Here is an 18,886-nt window from a genome sequence, read left to right on the forward strand (position 1 = left end):
ATGTCTACATACCTAACACGCACTACGCACACGCGCATGACGTCACCGTTTTCAAAGATTCCCATATTGGGTGTTTACACTGAAACGATAACGGTGACGTTTTCAAAAACGACGTTTTGAATATGCGTTTTCAGTCCCCAAAATGCAGTTGTCATGTAAACGAACAGGCAAAACGCATAAAAAGTTTCCCGTTTTTGTCTGAAAACGTTGTCGTGTAAACGGCTCCTAAAACCTGGCCTGTGTCCTGTCTGAGGGTGTAGGGGCTGAGGTAGGGTGGGGGTGGGTTTTGTGAGGTTGTGGGGAGGCACGTGCTGTACTTGCTTTCCTTACTTGAGCCCTCCAGCGGGGACGGTGTGGCACTTCTTGTGCTCCAGGAGCTGCTCGGGAGTCTTCATGAACTTGTGGCAGACGTCACACTCGAACATGCGCGTGATCAGGTGGATCTGTAGGTGCCGTTCGTACATAGGTCGAGTTTTACACACAAAGTTACAGAAGACGCATTCAAAACCTAAGAATTGGGTCAGGAAGAGAGAAAAATGGCATTATCATCTCTATATAATATGTTGTGTCAGCATGAGTTGGTTATGAGGAACTGGATCATCCAAAATTACACATTTAATCAATTTAATAGCTCAGTGATTCTCTTTAGGGCCACTGGTTTTCAATCTCTATAGACCAAGGGACCCTCGCCATCATTTTTTTCATGGTAACACTGTATAATAACTTCTATTAACGTTCTTGAACTACCATTATAACATTATATATGTTAATAATGTTAATGTTTAGTTAATAAAAAGTCATAAATCATTATTTTTTTTATCTAGACTGCCTTTTAAAGTTTGGGATCACAACATTTTTTTCAATGTTTTTGAAATATGTCTCTTATGCTCACCAAGGCTGCATTTACTTGATCATAAATACAGTAAAAATACAGTAATATTATGAAATATTAAAATGTAAAATAACTGTTTTTATTGGAATATACTTTAAAATGTTATTTATTTCTGTAATGCAAAGCTGATTTTTTAGCAGCCATTACTCCAGTCTTCAGTGTCACATGATCCTTCAGAAATCATTCTAATATGCTAACTTGCTGCTCAAGAAACATTTCTTATTATTAACAATGTTGAAATTATTTAATACATCCTTGCTGAATAAAAGTATACATTTATTATTTAAAAAATCTTACTGAATGCAAACTAAAAAAAAAAAAAAGAGTAGTATATAAAAGCCTCACCCTTTTCTGCTTTTTCCTCTGTTCCTGGGCCTGAGCTTGATTGACTGCCCGCAGAAGAAGGCGGGGCTAAAATGCTTTTTAGTTCTTCGTTACCTTGGGCAACATCTCCACCTTCAGAGCTGTTGAGGGAGTCACTGAGGGCTGAGAGAGAGGAGGAAGTGCTCTTGGTCTCACTGAGAGGGCTTCTGGAATTGAGACCTGTGTGGGATAAAAAAAGAAAGAAAGAGATATTATGGGTCACTTCCTGAATATAAGACAAACTCCGTATTTGAATGACATGATGGTATCAAAGACTCGGCTTAGCTTAAGCCATCAGAGAATTAGGCGGGAGCATCTTTCAGCGCTCGAGGTTTGATAATGAATTCTGTAATGAGTAAAGCAAAAGGCAGAAAAATCCTCCAATTGATCGGAATCCACCCAGTGAGCCGGGCTGGAATATGTATGCCTAGAGCAGTGCGGCATTAAGCCTTAAAAGTCGGGAGGCGGGCTCTATTCCCTAAGAGGCACTCTTGTGGGTTTAGCCTGACTTCTGTATCCAAGCAGCCAGAACACTCAAGCCTGTGCTCTTATTGATCTACGTTGTGCCTGAGAGTGGCAGGGGAGGGGGGCTGCCTAGGTCAGGGCCGCCACAGCTAAGATGGCGGGAGCATCTCAGGCCACGGCTCTCCCCTAGGGCTCTCAGAGCTCACGAAATGGCTGATACCAGCTCTCACACACGCTTCGCTCACATGTTAAAGCCGCCGTTCCTTTGAACGAATGCATGCGGAATACAGAGTAGGTGGTCATGTTTAATCTTTTGTCAGCTGCAATGACATCTTTGAATACAGATGCGCTGTGTGACTCGTATGCGTTATGAAGAGTAGGACTTCATCTTCGTGCGTGAACTTGATGGCCTCTATAAGGCTACTGTACGCGGTAGACGGAATATCAGGATGAATTAACGTCCAGGTTTAGCCGAACACCTGCAGTGTAAAGCAAAGCATGTGTGATGGAGAGAACAGCTGCCAGGCGGGCACCCATTGGGACAGCCACAACTCTCAGCCACCTTCCTAAGCAGGAGACAAAGAAGTGCGGGCTGGTAGGCGTTGACCCGAGGTCAGCCAATCTGCAGCAAGGGGTGTCTCTGGCAGGGTGCTAAATCGCAGTTGACAAACCAACTTGTTCTTTTGCTGTCACTCTCTGAGCTCACTGTCTTGCTAAAAGTGGACTCGAGCTCAGTGGCGTGAGGGTGAGTGTGGGAGACATGGCGGTGTTGGGCTACTTGGATGGATAGTTGTGAGCGACTAGGGCTATCGATTTTTCAGCCTTCTTGGGTCTAATAACATCAGGCCTCACAGTTAAATATAAACTCACACACCCACTCAAATGTTAACCCCCAGTTAGTTCCATGACCGACTAAAAATGAACCCCACGCACAACCTGAAGATTGAAGTGTTTGTCTTTAATAACCCTGGTGAGTTTCTGTGTCAACAACATCCACCCAGTGATTCAGACCTTAGCGGTGTAATTTCTGCATCACTAACACCACAAAATGGAATGTATACAACTACGGTTTTCAAACAAGTCAACATTGTCACTACATTAAGCGACTTTTCAGACCCCTTTAGCAACTAGCGAAAATTGCCTAGTTACAAATCTAGCAAATCTGAATCTAAATCTTACCTAAATTAAATCTTACTTAGTTTCGAAGACTCAATTGTATTTAGCAACATTTAGCAAGCAGGCTTTAGCTGCTTTCCATTGAATGTAGTTGGCAGTTATAAAGGTTTTCCAAACACTCCTACCACTCATTTACTTTGCACCATGTATCGAGTTCTTTTAAAACCTGAGCTAGAAATAAACCTGAATGAATTAATAATGATTAATTCCCTTACAACTAAGTAAATTATTACAGTGTTTTGCCTCAACTTCTTGCAAACTGACAAACACATTTTGAGATTATAATCTAGTTGTGCGACGAGAAATCTAATACCATTGGCGATAGCTGGGAAAATGTTTGCAGTTGCGCATTTTGCGAGGTGGCACCAGTTTAAGGGATAGTTCACCCAAAAATGAAACTTGTGTCATTAATTACTCACCGTCATGTCCTTCCAAACCCAAAAGATCTTCATTCATCTTCAGAACACAAATTAAGATATTTGATGAAATCCGAGAGTTTCTGACCCTGCATAAACAGCAATGCAACTACCACGTTCAAGGACAAAAAAGGTTATTTTTTATCATTAAAATAGTCCATGTGACATCAGTGGTTCAACCGTAATTTTATGAAGCTACGAGAATAATTTTGTGCGCAAAGAAAAAAATAACGACTTTATTCAACAATTCTTCTCTTCCCTGTCAGTCTTCGATGCGCGTTCACGAGAGTCCCACGACGCATAAATGTGGTGCTGCTGACGCAGGAGCCGGCGTTCTGACATAAAACCCTGATGTGCTGAGACTTGTTTACAAGCTGAGGAATGCACATGCATGTGTCGTGGTACTGGCGTGAATGGTGGTGGAGACTGACATGAAAGAGAAGAACTCATTGAATAAAGTCGTTATTTTTTATTTCTTTGCAGTTGAACCACTAATGTCACATCGACTATTTTAACAATATCCTTACTACCTTTCTGGGCTTTAAATGTGGTAGTTGTGTTGCTGTTTATGCAGGGACAGAAAGCTCTGGGATTTCATCAAAAATATCTTAATTTGTGTTACAAAGATGAATGAAGGTCTTACGGGATTGGAAGGACATGATGGTGAGTTTTGGGTGAAGTATCCCTTTAATTACATCTTTCTAATTATGTCTAATTACACAATCGGTACACAACAATCAATAAACAAATGAATAAACCAGTACTTTTTAATAAGTCAGTCATTAAGGTTCACAAAACAGTCTGAAACCTTTTTAATTTTTAGTTCCAAAATCTTTCATTTTAGGAAATCATGACTGTCTAGCATTTTTTAGTCTGGAGTCCTGCACTCTGAACTTACCTAATTACAACTTCAGCAGAAGCACTTTGAGTTTCAAAAGAAAAATGCAAATATTATGATGGACCTGCGCCAATGTTGACAAGATCAGAAGGTATGTTTGGCACCCTGCTAAAAAGACCAGACTGGTTTGTACTGGTTAGATGCTAGTCTAGCTGGAGAACCAGCACTGTCGTGATGTACCCCCAAAACTTAACCAGCATGGTCTTTCTAGAAAAGCTGGTTGACCAAGATAGTCAAGCTAGTTTAACTAGTAAGTTCACACACCAGCATCCAAAACTCAAGGTTTCAACAAGTAATGTGTAAAATGTAAAATGTAAGAACGGTGAGATCTTACCTGCGTGCCCTGCACTGATGTGAGCTTTCATCTCGGTCTCGTCCACACCCACATACTCACAGGTGCTACAGCAGAGCGAGAACATCCACTGCTCTTTGTCTACATGAAGAGACATATGACTGACAAACTGAGCGTTAAACTCTGTCTGAAAGCCGCAGACGTGGCAGCTGTAGTAGTAGGGGCAGTTTTTGAGCTCTGGGCCTTCATTGGTAACGGCGGTAACAATCTGCTCGGCGTCTGTGTTCACCAGTTTGACCGAGTGGATGGTGAGGTGCTGGTTGAGGTTGGCTCGGCACTTAGCCGCGTACGGACATAAATGACACTTATACTTCCTTTCTTCTGCAGAGACAAACAAAAGAGCATTTAGAAAGCAAACAAATAGCATACACTCTTTATAAGGTGTCCTGTCTCTTCTTGGCTATTCTGAGATCAGAAGATCTCTACTCTTGAGGCTCACCATTCCCACAGGGCTTTATTTCTTATTTATTTATTTGTTTTGTAGTCCAGACTGAGATGCATTTGAATGGACTGTGATCAGATGGCTCACTGATGCTCCTCAGGGACCTGTGAGACATGATTGTTCAAGGATCAGACGAGGCTGGTCATGGTTGTGCTGTGCTGTGCTCCAGGGGAGCTTGGTGCTTGGGGAGGCTTCTTTACAGCTTAGTAATTACTTAGGTACTTTTCCCATCAGGACTAATCAGTAGCTTAATCTCTTTAAAGGAAGGGTAATCTAGTTAACCTTATTTACTTACTTAGGGAATTACTTGTCGTAATGACAACATACAATGTTGCTGGGCATGTATGTATACATGTGAAAATATAACATGCAACAAAGCTTGTTTTTCTAACTGTTGTTGTGAACCAGCAGATGTCCTTAACCTGGTCAACTGGTAAAAGCTGTTAGCCAGGTAATTTAACATTGTAGTTGTGATTATGGATGCATGTTTAAAGGTCGGGACACACCAAGCTGATGGTCAGCCGTCGGCAAGCATCTGTCGGGCTAGTTTTTTTGGTGTGTTCCACACGTTGGCTCTCGTGATGTTGACATGTTGAATCGGCGTCAGGACCGTTAGCACAAGTGAGAACTCTGACTGGATGCTCAGCTTAGCGAACAAGTGCACGATAATTAAAGCGAAAGTGATGAAAACAAGCTAAAAAATGTGAAGGCAGCACAGACAGATGGCTGTTCTAATCAGTGTTGGGTAAGTTACTCTAAAAAAGTAATTAATTACTAGTTACTAATTACATCTTCAACAGTGTAATTAGATTACTGTACAAATTACTCTCTCCAAAAAGTATTTCATTACTTATTACTAATTATTTTCTAAATACTATATCAACCTCAACAAGTTAATGATACAAGGAAAGACATGAACAATGCTGCAGACAACAGGTAGCTAAATGCTGTTATGTTTGTTTTCCATGTTCGTGGAGTAAATATTTTTACATGGCTTTTAAAAAAATTTCAGGTAGCCTGTGTTTCGTATGCTTTTGGCCAATCGGCATACAATAATGTTACAGTTTTAAAGGTCCCATATTGTCAAAACTGAAATTTCCTGGCTTTTTTCATGGTAACTGAGGTCTAGGTGCTATGTAACTACCATATAAATTTCAAAACAGTCAGTCCACAGTAAAATGCACACAGCCTGCATAAAGTAGCTGTGATTTTTCATGAACCATTGTGACTTCCGTAAAAAGTTGACGTTAGAACTACACAGTCATCGCCGTCAGTCACCACCCGAGCACCGCCCACAGTCCCACTCTCCTTTTGCCAAACCCCCAGACAACATCGCGTCCATGCTATTGCTGAGCAACGACAACAAGGAAACATGTCGAAAAGGTTAACTTTAACCACGAAACCAGGTCGGCCGACCTGTAACGTTACACTCTCACTCAAAGGATGGACGATCTGACAGGATTGTTACTATGAGGCGATCACATCTAACGTGTATAGTAAAGACAAACTATACATGTCCATCTAGTCATGGTGAAGATATACATTTCAATTTCAGCAGGCAACTATTTTTATTATTGTTCCAGCCACAATTAATCACAACAATGTATATACAATTACAAATGATTATATGTAAATCGTCAGTTTGTTGTTTTACACACATGCACACAGACATTATTTCATACACGACATAGTCGTGAGATGCAAGAAACATATGGCAAGAAATCTGTAGACGCACCCATGACAACAAAAGGCAATACTTTATTGAATCTTTTCTGATAAGAAGTGTGCGCTGCAAACGCGAGCATTTTTTCCGATCGTTTCTGTCAAGTCTGCTTGTTTTATCGCATTTAACCACAGCTGTCGTTGGTTTTTTGTCTGGCAGTGGCAGCAGATATGCGATCAAATTTCTAATTTGAGGCTGTATTACGTTGATTCTGGCACCCAACATCACAACAAGATGCTATTTTAAGCTCCTTATGTAGCCGAACCTGCGCTGGTTTGAATGGGCCGCCTCCAGTTTCCCCTTTGTTTTGCTGTCTCTAGCTGGACGTCGGCTGACCCTAGTTACCTGTGGTTGGGCTGGCCGTGCGTCACTCAGAAAACAACAGGCCAATCAGAAGAGAGGCTCATGAATATTAATTAGACAGGCCAAAACTGACCTGTTCTCAGCAGAGCTCCTGAGAAAGTGTAAAAATGTAAAATTGTGGCTTTCCTTATCAAGTCCAATCAGTATAATCAAACACAGCTGGACTCGAATGAAGGTGTAGAACCATCTCAAGGCTGATCAGAAGAAATGGACAGCCCCTGAGTTAAATATATGAGTGTCACAGCAAAGGGTCTGAATACTTAGGACCATGTGATATTTCAGTTTTTCTTTTTTAATAAATCTGCAAAAATGTCAACAATTCTGTGTTTTTCTGTCAATATGGGGTGCTGTGTGTACATTAATGAGGAAAAAAATTAACTTAAATTATTTTAGCAAATGGCTGCAATATAACAAAGAGTGAAAAATTTAAGGGGGTCTGAATACTTTCCGTACCCACTGTATATTCTTAAGGACATCAAAACCTAAAATAAAACTCCAGAAAGGTGTAAAATATGTGACCTTTAAGTTTTAGCGCCATGTCGCATTGATCAACATGACATTTCATGTTGCATTTTTATTGGCTGGTCAGTAAACGTAGGTCGTAGCAGCAAACACACTGTGTGATGAACATGCTGAATTTCTGAGACTGTCAGAAAATGGTCACAGGCTATCTTTGGTCGCAAGACTGTGACAATGGCCGTCTTTGAACCTCTCTCACTGCATGACATAGGACCACCTTTTAGAAGACCACCTTTTCACAGAAATCACCACAGTTGTTTCACAATGCCAATCTTTCATCCGAGACAGCTGAAAATCGTGCAGTGTGTAGAAGGCTTTAGACAGTTCTTCTGATGCAGAACACACGTGTTAGTTTGCAGTCGGCTGTAATCTGAGTGGCGTGTTCAAGCACAGCTTTTTGGTCCAGATGCAGCTGACACGAGGCGACAACACCGTTGGCTTTCGTCGCCATTAGTTCTTTAAAGTCGGCTTGGTGTGTCCCAGCCATAAATGTGATACTATAATGGTCACTTGATGAAAACACCAGCTTACACCAACATAGAAACAATTGAAGGTGGATCAGAAAAATTTAGCAGGTATAGTTGTGGTTAACCGGCCCGAGCCAAACTGGTTGAATGTTGTTTGAGAGCATTTATTCTCACCTGTGTGTAGGGAGAAATGCCTGGAAAGTGTCTGTTGGCGACCAAACACTTTGCCACAAACAGGGCAGGGAAAGAGCTGTTCATTGAGTCTCCATTGGGCGAGTCCATTTCCTGGCTCACTACTCACCTTCTCTGGATCTGGATACATTAAAAAGAATAATAATCAGATATTATACAACAGTTCGTTCTGGTTGTCTAAACTAGTCCAACAGCACTGGAATGTTTCATTCTTTGTATCGGTCTGCTTGTCTGCGTTCCCAGTGTTTTAGACCTCTTGTGATACTTTTTAAGTGATTCACATTTTGTCTCATTCCTGTCTGAAATCTTGGGATATTATAGCTGAAAAGTCTTTTTGTGATTGCTCTAGACATCCTTGAGATCACAATACGCATGCTACACAAGAACATTTACTTCCTTCGATGAATTTGTCTGAATTCTTGACATATCATACTCTTGTGAGACATGAGGACTACTAATTGCAGGTACAACCGGGAAACCAAGAGACACGGAGGTTGGCAAGAGGTCAGAGTGTGTTCTGTCACTGTGCTGGATAATATGTTGATGAGTCTATACATCCAGATCAGGGAGCCAACAAGGTGTTTTTTATCTTGACATTGGGCTGAGTGCTTCTTTTTCACCTTTCATTAGAAGAGCAAGACAGGAGGGGAAAGAGAGTAAGAGAGAGAGAGACAGCATACCACACAAGTGGAGGAGACCGGCTGAATTAACCTTCTGATGAAGGTGGTTGGCTCAGCGTCAAATTAAAATGCAGCACCACGCCTTTTCTCTCTCCGGAAGGAGGCAGAGAGAGATAAATAAATGAATAGATAAATAAATAAATAAATATATAAACCGAAGAGAAATTCCGTCATCGTGCAACACAGCCCCTTCAAATAGATGTCTGGTGCAATATGAAAGCCTGGCCGTAATTCTGTACAAAACAAGAGGTTGCCAAATGTTAAGCAACGTTTCTTTACGAGCCAAAACGGAACAGAAATATGTATACTTATTTAAAAAAAAAAAAAAAGCCTACAGTTTACAACTGAAAGGGTCTTTAATCATGTCAAGGCATTCAGAGATGCATGTTTTGGGTTTGTAGGTCATATCAATGACATGAGTTTTTTTTTTCTTATGCATGTACCGCAGCATTCTGATCCGTTCAATAAATATTCAAGAGGCTTTTTGGATATGCAGCGGGTGTGTGCCCGTCCCTTTTGACTTGTGGTTTGCTCATAAATAGGCACATTTTTTACAAATGCTGTCATAAGCAATGCAGCCTCAGGATTGATGGGGGCATGGCAAGGAAAAGGGGGGCAAGTGGTTAGGGAGAAACAGTATTTTTTTGGCATATCAGAGAGGATTTAATGGTGGCAATTAAAGAGCAGATGCACTAGCCTTGGACGCAAGACCTGAAGGACATTTTCATGGGGCTGCTCGTATCTTCTGCCAGAGACCAAACCCAAAAGTCCTGATGGGAATAGTGTCTCAAAGTGGCCCAACGGGAGGGGTTGTCTGACTTGTCGGCACGCTCCCTCAGGAAGTCACAGGGAATGATGCTAAAAGTGCCCCTTTACTCCTCACAAAGATCTTGGCTGAAAGACACTTAAATATATACGTGTACAGGGCGTTCTAATGTCAGGGTGTCAATTTCATTGTTATCAAGCACAGGGATGCCAAAGTTTTTATTGGTCCTAAAGCACCCGTTAAAACTAATGTAAGCCATCTATCCTGTGGTAAGTTCTGAAATCCATCATTATTTTAAAAGACATAAGGATAAGTGATGTCTTGCTTGCCTGCTCGATTTTACTGCTGATGTATTACTTGCTTCAGAAAAACGAGGCACATTACATCAGTTTTAAGCCAATAGGGGGAAAGTAGGGAAATTATGACCCAGAAGAAATTTTATTGCTCAGACCCTTCCCTTTTATAGATCAATGGAGTTCTCGGTTATGTTTTAAATAAGTAACAACTTTTTCTCTCTTTTAAAATTCCTTAGGTGAAATAAAAACTGACACAAATAAGACAATAGTTGATATACAGTAAAACGACTACACTTAATAATATAGCTCAGATATTAAAAGAATCGGATGAGAAATATTTCAGAAAAAAGATGATGATGAGGCAATGTGTAGCTACTGCTGTCACACAAAATCATGTCGGAAGAGACGACAGGTGAAAGTGAGACACTCTAACCACAACTGAAAAAAAAACTTGCCAGTGTAGGAGTTTTTTTTAGATTCCATCAAAAAGCAGGATATTAGACATCCCAGTTTGCAGGAAGCGCAAAAAAGTATTTTTTGTACATTTATGATCAAAAATGTTCTCTCCTTTCCTACACTGGTGTTTGCGATTCATTTGCCAAAAATGAGAAAAGTTAAAGATGAATTTGACTGATAACTTTATTCAGTTTCTAAAGATATCACAATAATATTTTCTTTTAACCATGATAATTATGTAGTGAAAATCTGATATTGTCATAGTCCATCTCTACAGTGGCAACAGAGAATCCTGCCCTCATTTGACTTAAAGGGAAAGTTCACCTTAAACAAACAAACAAATAAATTAAGAAAATAAAAACTGCCATTATTAACTCACCCTTCAAGTCGTTCCAAATTTTGAAAGACTTCAGTGTCCAATCAGCAGTGGTCACAGATATTTTTCCTTTTTTTTTTTGTGTTCCACGAATAACACGAGGGTGAGTATTACACCATAATTTTATTTTTTGCATAAACTACAGCTTTATCCCCAAGCAAGATCTCCACTGACACCTTTAAGCACCTGTTGATATCAAACTTAATATTATTGGATGATGTTTTGATCATATTTGAATCTTAAAGACTCAACTTGATTAGTAGTGCCACACTACCAGCATGAATTAGCATCGCTAAACTGCATAATTAAACAAGGGTGCCATGTGTGTGCCATCTCCCAGCCGTCCCCCGCGCTGACCTGCACTGCATAAGAGCTTTAATTAAAACTACAGTGGGTGTTTTGCCCTTTGCTTCAATCTATGAGCGAGTTTAGAAAAGGCAACACACAATAAGACACAGGGTCCTGAATCAGCCTCGTCACCCCCGGGGCCCACGGTTCCACTGAGTCACAGTGTTCATAGGAACCTGTGCATCTGACTCACGTCCCACCAAGTGGCAGTGCGGCGTGATGTGGTGCTGACAGCTCTGGTGTGACACAGAGCCTGGGGGGACTGCAGGGAAAAGATGGCACCTTCCCACAATGCCTCAGTGGGGGACATGAGCGGACGAATGCCTGTGCAATGCTTATGACTCTCACCTAATACCTTCATTTTCTTGTTGTTGATGCATTTTTCTCAGTCTCTCTTTCTCCTTTGCCATTAAAAAGACTGGCATTGCTGGGAACCAATATCTATTTACCAATATATGTTTTAACAACAATGCTCCCTAACAAACTTAAAGAGACAGTTTACCTGAAAAGTAAACTTCTGTCATCATTTACTCACCTTCATGTCCAACCTATATGAGTTACTTTTTTTGCTGAAAATAAAAAAGATACACTACCATTTAAAATTTTGGGCTTGATTGATTGATTGATTTTTTTTATTTATTATTAAATCATTTTTTTTTAATTGACTGAATCATTTTATTTTAAAAGAAATTGATGCTTTTATTAATCAAGGACACATAAAAACCGATCATTTAAAACGATACCAACATTTTCTGTCTTTCTATCTATAACCTTCTGTTGAAAATCCTAAAAAAAAACCTCCACAAAAACATTTAAGCAGCACAACTTTTTTTAACATAGATAATAATAAGAAATATTTCTTATGCATATTAGAATGATTTCTGAAGGATCATGTGACACTGAAGGCTGGAGTAATGATGCTGAAAATTCAGCTTTGCCATATATAAAAATAGAAAACAGTTGTATTACAATAATATTATACTTTTTGTTTTAATTATTATTTTTGATCAAATCAATGCAGCCGTGGTAAGCATAAACGACTTTAAGCATTAAAAAATCTTAAAGATTTAAAACTTCTGAATGGTAGTGTATTTTGAAAGTTTTTTTTTGGTCCAAACATGAAAGTCAATTGTTTTTGGACCGTGCTGACTTTCATAAAAAAGCTAAAACAATAATCTTCTTTTATATTTAATTATAATTAATGATAATAAAATGTTTATTTTTGGGTAAACTATCCAGTTCCCTTGTTCAGTCAGCTGGATACAGGTTAACAATGCAAAATTTGGGGTCAAAATATACAGAGTTCATGACACTGCAATAAAAAATAAAACATTGACGCTTAATTGAGACACTAGAGCATCTACATCAATGACTTGAAGTGGTTAATGGTTTAATTAGTGTTATTAGAGAGAGAAGAGACAGCCTCCGCAGTGATGCTGAAGATGACTCGGGGCAAGAGGAAAGGATAGAAGAGGAGTGGTACACACAAACACACACGCCAAACACACAAAGGATGACACAGACCCAATGAACATAAGTATACTCATGCAATTAAGTGAAAAATATAAAAAGAAGATGTAAAAGCAGACAATGCTCTTCATCTGATCCAGCCATGAGCAACATAAAGGCAATTTTTTATACAGAAATGATCAAATTGGCCATACAGACACACACGCAAACAAACAAACACTGGTTCAGTTTATCTTTTTGGCATAAATACAGAACTATTTTAGATCAATTCATTATTTTTCAACCACTGATTATGCTGTTAAAAATAAAAAATTAGAGCTCTTTGTCTTAACTAAGGAGTGGGAGTTACTACCCACACCGGGTCAGAAGGTGTTAGACACTTAGCAATGAAATGCCAAAAAACATGGAGTAAGAGAAAGAATTTGAAAGAGAAAGAGAGAAAGAGATGAAAAAGGTAGACAAGGGTCACGGCCGCTCTTATGTGATTTGTGTACGTCCGCTTTGTGTTTGCGCGTAAGAACGAACGCATGTCTGAGTGTGTAGTGAATTAACTTTCACGCACCCTGGACACGAAAAACCCAATCATTTTTTCATTAACTGGTGTAGGGAATCGGGCCAAGCGAGCGCAAACTAATTACCCTTTGCCAGAGGGGCCAGTAGAGGGAGGCAGGGAGTGCCAGCTGCCCAGTGCAGCGGTCTCAAAGCTGGGTGGGAGCGCGAGGGGCCTCTGTAGCCTCGCATTAGATGAGAGGGGCGGCTTGTATGCATAGATCTATGTAGATGTGAGCAGGGTCCAAAATGAACACCAAAGCCGCATAAAAATGACTTGTTAATGGACAGTACCATTGAAAAGAACAAAATGTAGAGCCTACATTGAATTGTACAAACTACAATCTGACCATGAGTGATGTGAGTGACATACTAGTATCTACTAAACACAGATCATAGGAAAAAATCTGAATTCATGTGTTGATTTTCTTTCTGCAGAAGTCTGTCACGACATATACTGTATGTGGGATATTCCTCATATTAAAGCACCAAAAACACATATTAGGAACAAGTATCATAGGATATGTGCTATTTGTCATTAAAAGGGGTCATATGATGCGAAATGATTAATTTTTCCTTTCTTTTTGGAGTGTTACAAGCTCTTGGTGCATAAAGAAGATCTGTAAAGTTGCAAAGACTAAAGTCTCAAATCCAAAGAGATATTCTTTATAAAAGTTAAGAGTCAGCCACGCCTACCTAAAACAGCTCGTTTTAACACGCCCCCACATGTCTACATCACTATGTGGGAAGATTTGCAAAATGCTGCCCAAATGTTCACGCAAAGGAAGAAGGCATAACTTTTATTCTCGCTGTAGTATTGTTGTTGCCGCCGCCGCCATGTCGTGAAGACGCTGTGTTTCGTTGTGAAAGCGAAACTACTTTGGTTGGCCTTCCAAAAGAGGACGATATCTGCCTTCATGCCTGGAGCTGATCCGTGCTGGTTGCTGAGGAAATACTACAACTTTGCACTGTGGATCGCCGGATCGGCTTTCAGCGTGGATGAAGCAGAGTCCAGCCCGGGGTTGCCACAAGTGGTTGACGCTGTGGTTCATTGTGAAAGCGAGACTACATTGCCGGCTGTTCTGACTCAAAGACTGTAAGTACGTGTTTTATATTTAAAGAGTTTTTATATTTTATATATTTAAAGGGAGTTTTTTGGGCAGAGTAGAGTAGGGCTTGTTGTTTGTCATTTCTCCGATCACAAATGCAGACATGGTTTTATGTTTACACGGCCCGATGCAACGCAACGCGTAAAAAGACAGTATAAGTCATTATAATCCTTAATTATGTCCCCACTGGATGCAACGAATGCCTCGTTTATAATGGGTTTTCATGTTTTTGAATCATCGCTCCGGCCTGACAGGGCATCATCACACTATGGTGAGGGGCGTAACATTTCCGTCATACGCTTGAGGTATTCGGCCAATCACAACGCACTGGATAGCTGGCCAATCAGAGCACACCTCGCTTTTTTAGAACGATGAGCTTTGTAAAAATCGATGCATTTTAGAAAGGCGGGGCATAGAGGAGAAACAATAATGTAGAGTATGTGGACAATAATGTGTTTTTTGAACCTTAAACCGCATAAACACATTTCATTATACCAAATACACAAAATAATGTTCTTTTTAGCAGCATCATATGACCCCTTTAATATGCATGGGAAAAGAAACACTGAAATAATCCCACTCTCATAGGGACAGAATTTTATATACACTTTTGTCAACAGAAAAAAATATATTTATAAGCAGGTGTGTCATAAAGGCAATTTGTGAGCAAGTATAGGGTCCTGGTTGGTGCGGAGGAGGCGGTCTTACCTTGCTGGGCAACCCTGCTTGAAGATCCGGCTTCAGCTGGGGAAGAGCTCTTGGAGCGCGTGCTGAAAGGTGATTGTCTAAAGCGGTCGTCTAGGAAAGGGCTGGAAAATCACAAGCTACCATTAGATTCAATAAATGTCATTCACTACATTCTGGCAGCATAATAGGTGCACAATGGTAAACCTACCTGTGTATGCCGAATGATGCATTGTCTTTGTTTTCGTTAGCTTTACTTACTTTTTCTGAAAAAGAAAAACACAATGGAGTTAAAAATAGGCTTGTTTTTGTGTTGTACTTACAAAAATCATATGCCGCCAGTAGGTGTAAATAAGGCAATTTGTTAGTAGAACTATTCCTTTATAAAGCTGACCATTAATCCATCCCTGATAAAAAGACAATCATAGCTGGTCTTCAGCATATATTGTGTTTTGCATGCTGATAGATTAGAATGCTGTTTTGCTGGTAATGCAAGAACCAGTTTTTCCAAAATTGCTATAAAATAGTTTTTCCCCTTTTAAAATTAATTTGTCAAACTAAATCATTTTGGGTAATTTTTCTAAATGCAAGATCCAGTTTCACCAAAATTGCTATAAAACAGTTTTTCCTCATTTGTCAAACTCAATAATTTCTGGTAATTCTTCTAAATGCAAGATCCAGATTTATCAAAATTGCTATAAAATAGTGTTTTCTTTATTTGTCAAACTCAATGATTTCTGGTAATTCTGCTAAATGCAAGATCCAGTTCTACCAAACTTGCTATAAAACTGTTTTTTCCCTCATTTGTCAAACTACATAATTTCTAACAAATATAATTATTTCAATAATAATAAAACAATAATGAAATTAATTTTTATAGTCATAAAAATAAATAGTTTCAGTTAATTTTATGATTGTGCTTTCCCACCAGCTAGACCAGCGTGAACCAGCCAGAATGGAATTAACAGAATGGAATTCTTGTTTTCCAGTAAAAATCTAAACATAAAATTTAGTAAATATATTCAGAAAATATTTTGAATATTTTACGTCTTTTTTTTCTTGTCAATTTACTTGTATTCTTGTTTTAAGCAAAAATCTAGCAACATTTTTACAATGGGGTAGGAAAAATACATAATGCATTTGAATACATATTAGAATTGAATCATTCAAAATAAATTCTCTGAAAAATATATTACACAATTTTACGTTAGATAAAACAGGACAGAAATACTAAATAAGAAATAATTCTGCCATGCATGCTGATTTAAGACTGTCTTTTCAGCAGGGATTGCAGTGGTTAGATTTTTTTAACCATGTTTTGCCAAACTGCTTTTAAAATCTCGAAAAGCAGAGGGCAAAAGAGAACATTGTCTCATATCTGTCTGTCTGTCTATCTGCCTGTCTTTCTCTCTTCTGGTGGTCTGGTAATGACCTTGCTCCCTGGGTGGCACTTCCTAAGCCCCCTCTCCCTGACACCCTCTCGGTCACACAGCTCACAGAGGATGGAAGGGCTCTCTGCGTTGCCATGACGATGCTGCACAGGAGCAAGAGGGAGAGAGAGAGAGAGAGAGAGAGAGAAAGAGAGAGACAAGGGAAGTGTGTGCAACCGAGTGTGCTTGAGCCAGAATGTTTGAGAACAATCTGAGGGAGTCGAGGGTTGAGGGGTTACACATACACACAGTGCAGCTACACACCACTCCCATGGGGTAGGGGGGGAGGTGGGAGGGTGCAAATGGCGTGCGTGTGAGGTTCGGCAGGTTTGTCTCTGCTAATCCTCAGAACGCTCTTGGAAGAAAAGCTCAATCCTGCCATCATTTAACACCACAAATATCCCTCCACTCTCTAGTGTGTCAGTGCAGCAATCAGAGAAGACGATGAAGAAGAAAACCTGAAGACTGTCGCTGCGGAGAGCTTTTTTTAAAACGGACAGCCCGCCCTTCGTTTCTTTTGTCACAGAGACTTACCAGACAGTTTGAAAAGCAGCTCAGAGGCCATTTTGACTGATATGTCCTGGGAGAAGAGGTCATTTTGGGGGCGGGGTAAAGGATCTGGGAGGTTAACCATTGGTTCCTTCTTCTCACATCCCCTTGAAGTGCTGAAGCCCTGTAGATGAGAGGAGGGAGGGGCCAATTCTAGGGGCGGGTCCACTTCCATAGGCTCCACCTTCACTATGACGTTCTGGTGGCAAGCTTCTTTGTTATTCTCTGAAAATGCAAATTAAAATGAATGTTAATCCATTTGCAAACAACCACTATAACACTGATTCTAATTAGCAGTGCATGCTAAGGATAGAGATTTCAACAAACTCCTAAATCTAAGTGTTAAACTTCCACTTCAGGCAAAGATTTCAAGTAATGAAAACTTTTTGCAGAAGTGGCCATCGCCATGAGTATAGTTGCTAACAGCCTCAATGGTTTGAAATCGTCCGACTCGAGACTAGAGCGGTGTCATTTGCGATGTGATAGTCAGTGGCAGTCCTGAGGCGAAATCGTGGATAAGGTGCTCAGATGCCTCCGGATGATCCTTGGAAAAAGTTACTGCTCTGAACGAGAGCGAGAGAAACAGAGCGGCACAATCCCATGAAATTACCGCAGATCCGCCAAAGGTGATACTTCATTTCTTTTATTTTAAAAGTAATTCTGTATGCAATCCTCATTTTTACGGAGTACAATTTGATTATGTCTTTGCAGATGTAACTGTAATCTATTGGAATGCATACATACACTTTTTAGTATAGCCTATTGATTATGCTTCTCCAAGTACTCCATTTTTACCAAGCCTGGAAATGAATGACCTCAAAACATGTGGTACATTGAGCAGTGGTGTTATTACTACAGATGCACAACAATATAGTACCATATTGATTATTAGATTATTGGTACCATTTGATTATTAATTTAATTTAAATGTAAATTTCATTTTTGAAATAAGTCTTATGCTCACTAAGTTACATTCAATATATTCAATATATTATATTCAATATTATAGAAAACAGTAATATTGTGAAATATTATTACTGATATGATGCTGATTTGCGGCTCTAGAAATTGAGCTTATTGTTAAAAACAGTGCTTTACATTTTTGCGAAAACAATAGTACATTATGCTTTTCAAGAATCATGCTGTAATGTTAAAAAAAAACATTATTTTTCAAATACTGTACATTATTATAGGTCCTCTATGCCCCGCCTCTCTCAAACGCGTCGTTTTCTACAAAGTCCCTCCTTCCGACAAGCGCAGTCTGCTCTGATTGGCCAGCTGACCCAGTGCATTGTGATTGGCCGAACACCGCAAGCACTCATCGGAAATATAACGCCCTTTACCATAATTGCGAGTGTCATCTTTCAAAATAAATGTAAAGACAGAGCCTGAAAGGGGAACAGAGTCGCGTGACAGACACAGTGATGAAGCTGGTATGTGTTTGCAGTACACAAGCCACGGTTAAGACAGCTGACTCCACTGTGATGTTACCCCCTCTCTCGCACGCTCTCTCGCTCGCTTGCTCTCTCTCTCTCGCTTGCTCTCTCTCTCTCTCTTGCTCTCTCTCTCTCTCTCGCTCACAGACATGTGGGGGCGTGTTAGAATGAGACGTTTTAGGGGGGCGTGGCATAGTCTTAACTTTGATAAAGAATATCTCTTTGGTTTTGAGACTTTAGTCTTTGCAACTTCAGGGATCTTATCTATGCACAATCAGCTTGTAACACTCCAAAGAGAAAGGAAAACTTGAAATCGCATCATATGACCCCTTTAAATAAACAGCTGTCCCTGTATCGATATTGTGACACGTGTGCAGCAGTGGACCGTGCTTAATTTAAATACAAGAACAAAGTTTAAAATTGAGTAGAAAAGTGCGAGGTTTCTAAAAAATAATGAATAGCGCATAAT

General features: G+C 39.8%; 1 protein-coding gene across 5 annotated transcripts in view; it reads right to left on the reverse strand.

Moving 5' to 3' along the window:
- Positions 1–18,886, reverse strand: part of znf827 (zinc finger protein 827) — an 88,181-nt gene that overhangs the window by 7,711 nt on the left and 61,584 nt on the right. For 4 of the 5 annotated variants that reach the window (XM_016231944.1, XM_016231935.1, XM_016231968.1 and 1 more), the window contains exons 6-12: positions 16,967–17,206; positions 15,214–15,268; positions 15,027–15,127; positions 8,251–8,388; positions 4,545–4,883; positions 1,238–1,435; positions 331–508 (exon numbers count right to left, since the gene is read on the reverse strand). In XM_016231944.1, the coding sequence (XP_016087430.1) occupies positions 331–508; positions 1,238–1,435; positions 4,545–4,883; positions 8,251–8,388; positions 15,027–15,127; positions 15,214–15,268; positions 16,967–17,206 (1,249 nt within the window). The remainder of the gene's footprint in view (positions 1–330; positions 509–1,237; positions 1,436–4,544; positions 4,884–8,250; positions 8,389–15,026; positions 15,128–15,213; positions 15,269–16,966; positions 17,207–18,886) is intronic. The other variant, XM_016231952.1, reaches the window with a different exon arrangement.

This window comes from Sinocyclocheilus grahami, unplaced genomic scaffold, assembly GCF_001515645.1.
Source record: "Sinocyclocheilus grahami isolate Dianchi unplaced genomic scaffold, SAMN03320097.WGS_v1.1 scaffold17.1, whole genome shotgun sequence".
Taxonomy (NCBI): domain Eukaryota; kingdom Metazoa; phylum Chordata; class Actinopteri; order Cypriniformes; family Cyprinidae; genus Sinocyclocheilus; species Sinocyclocheilus grahami.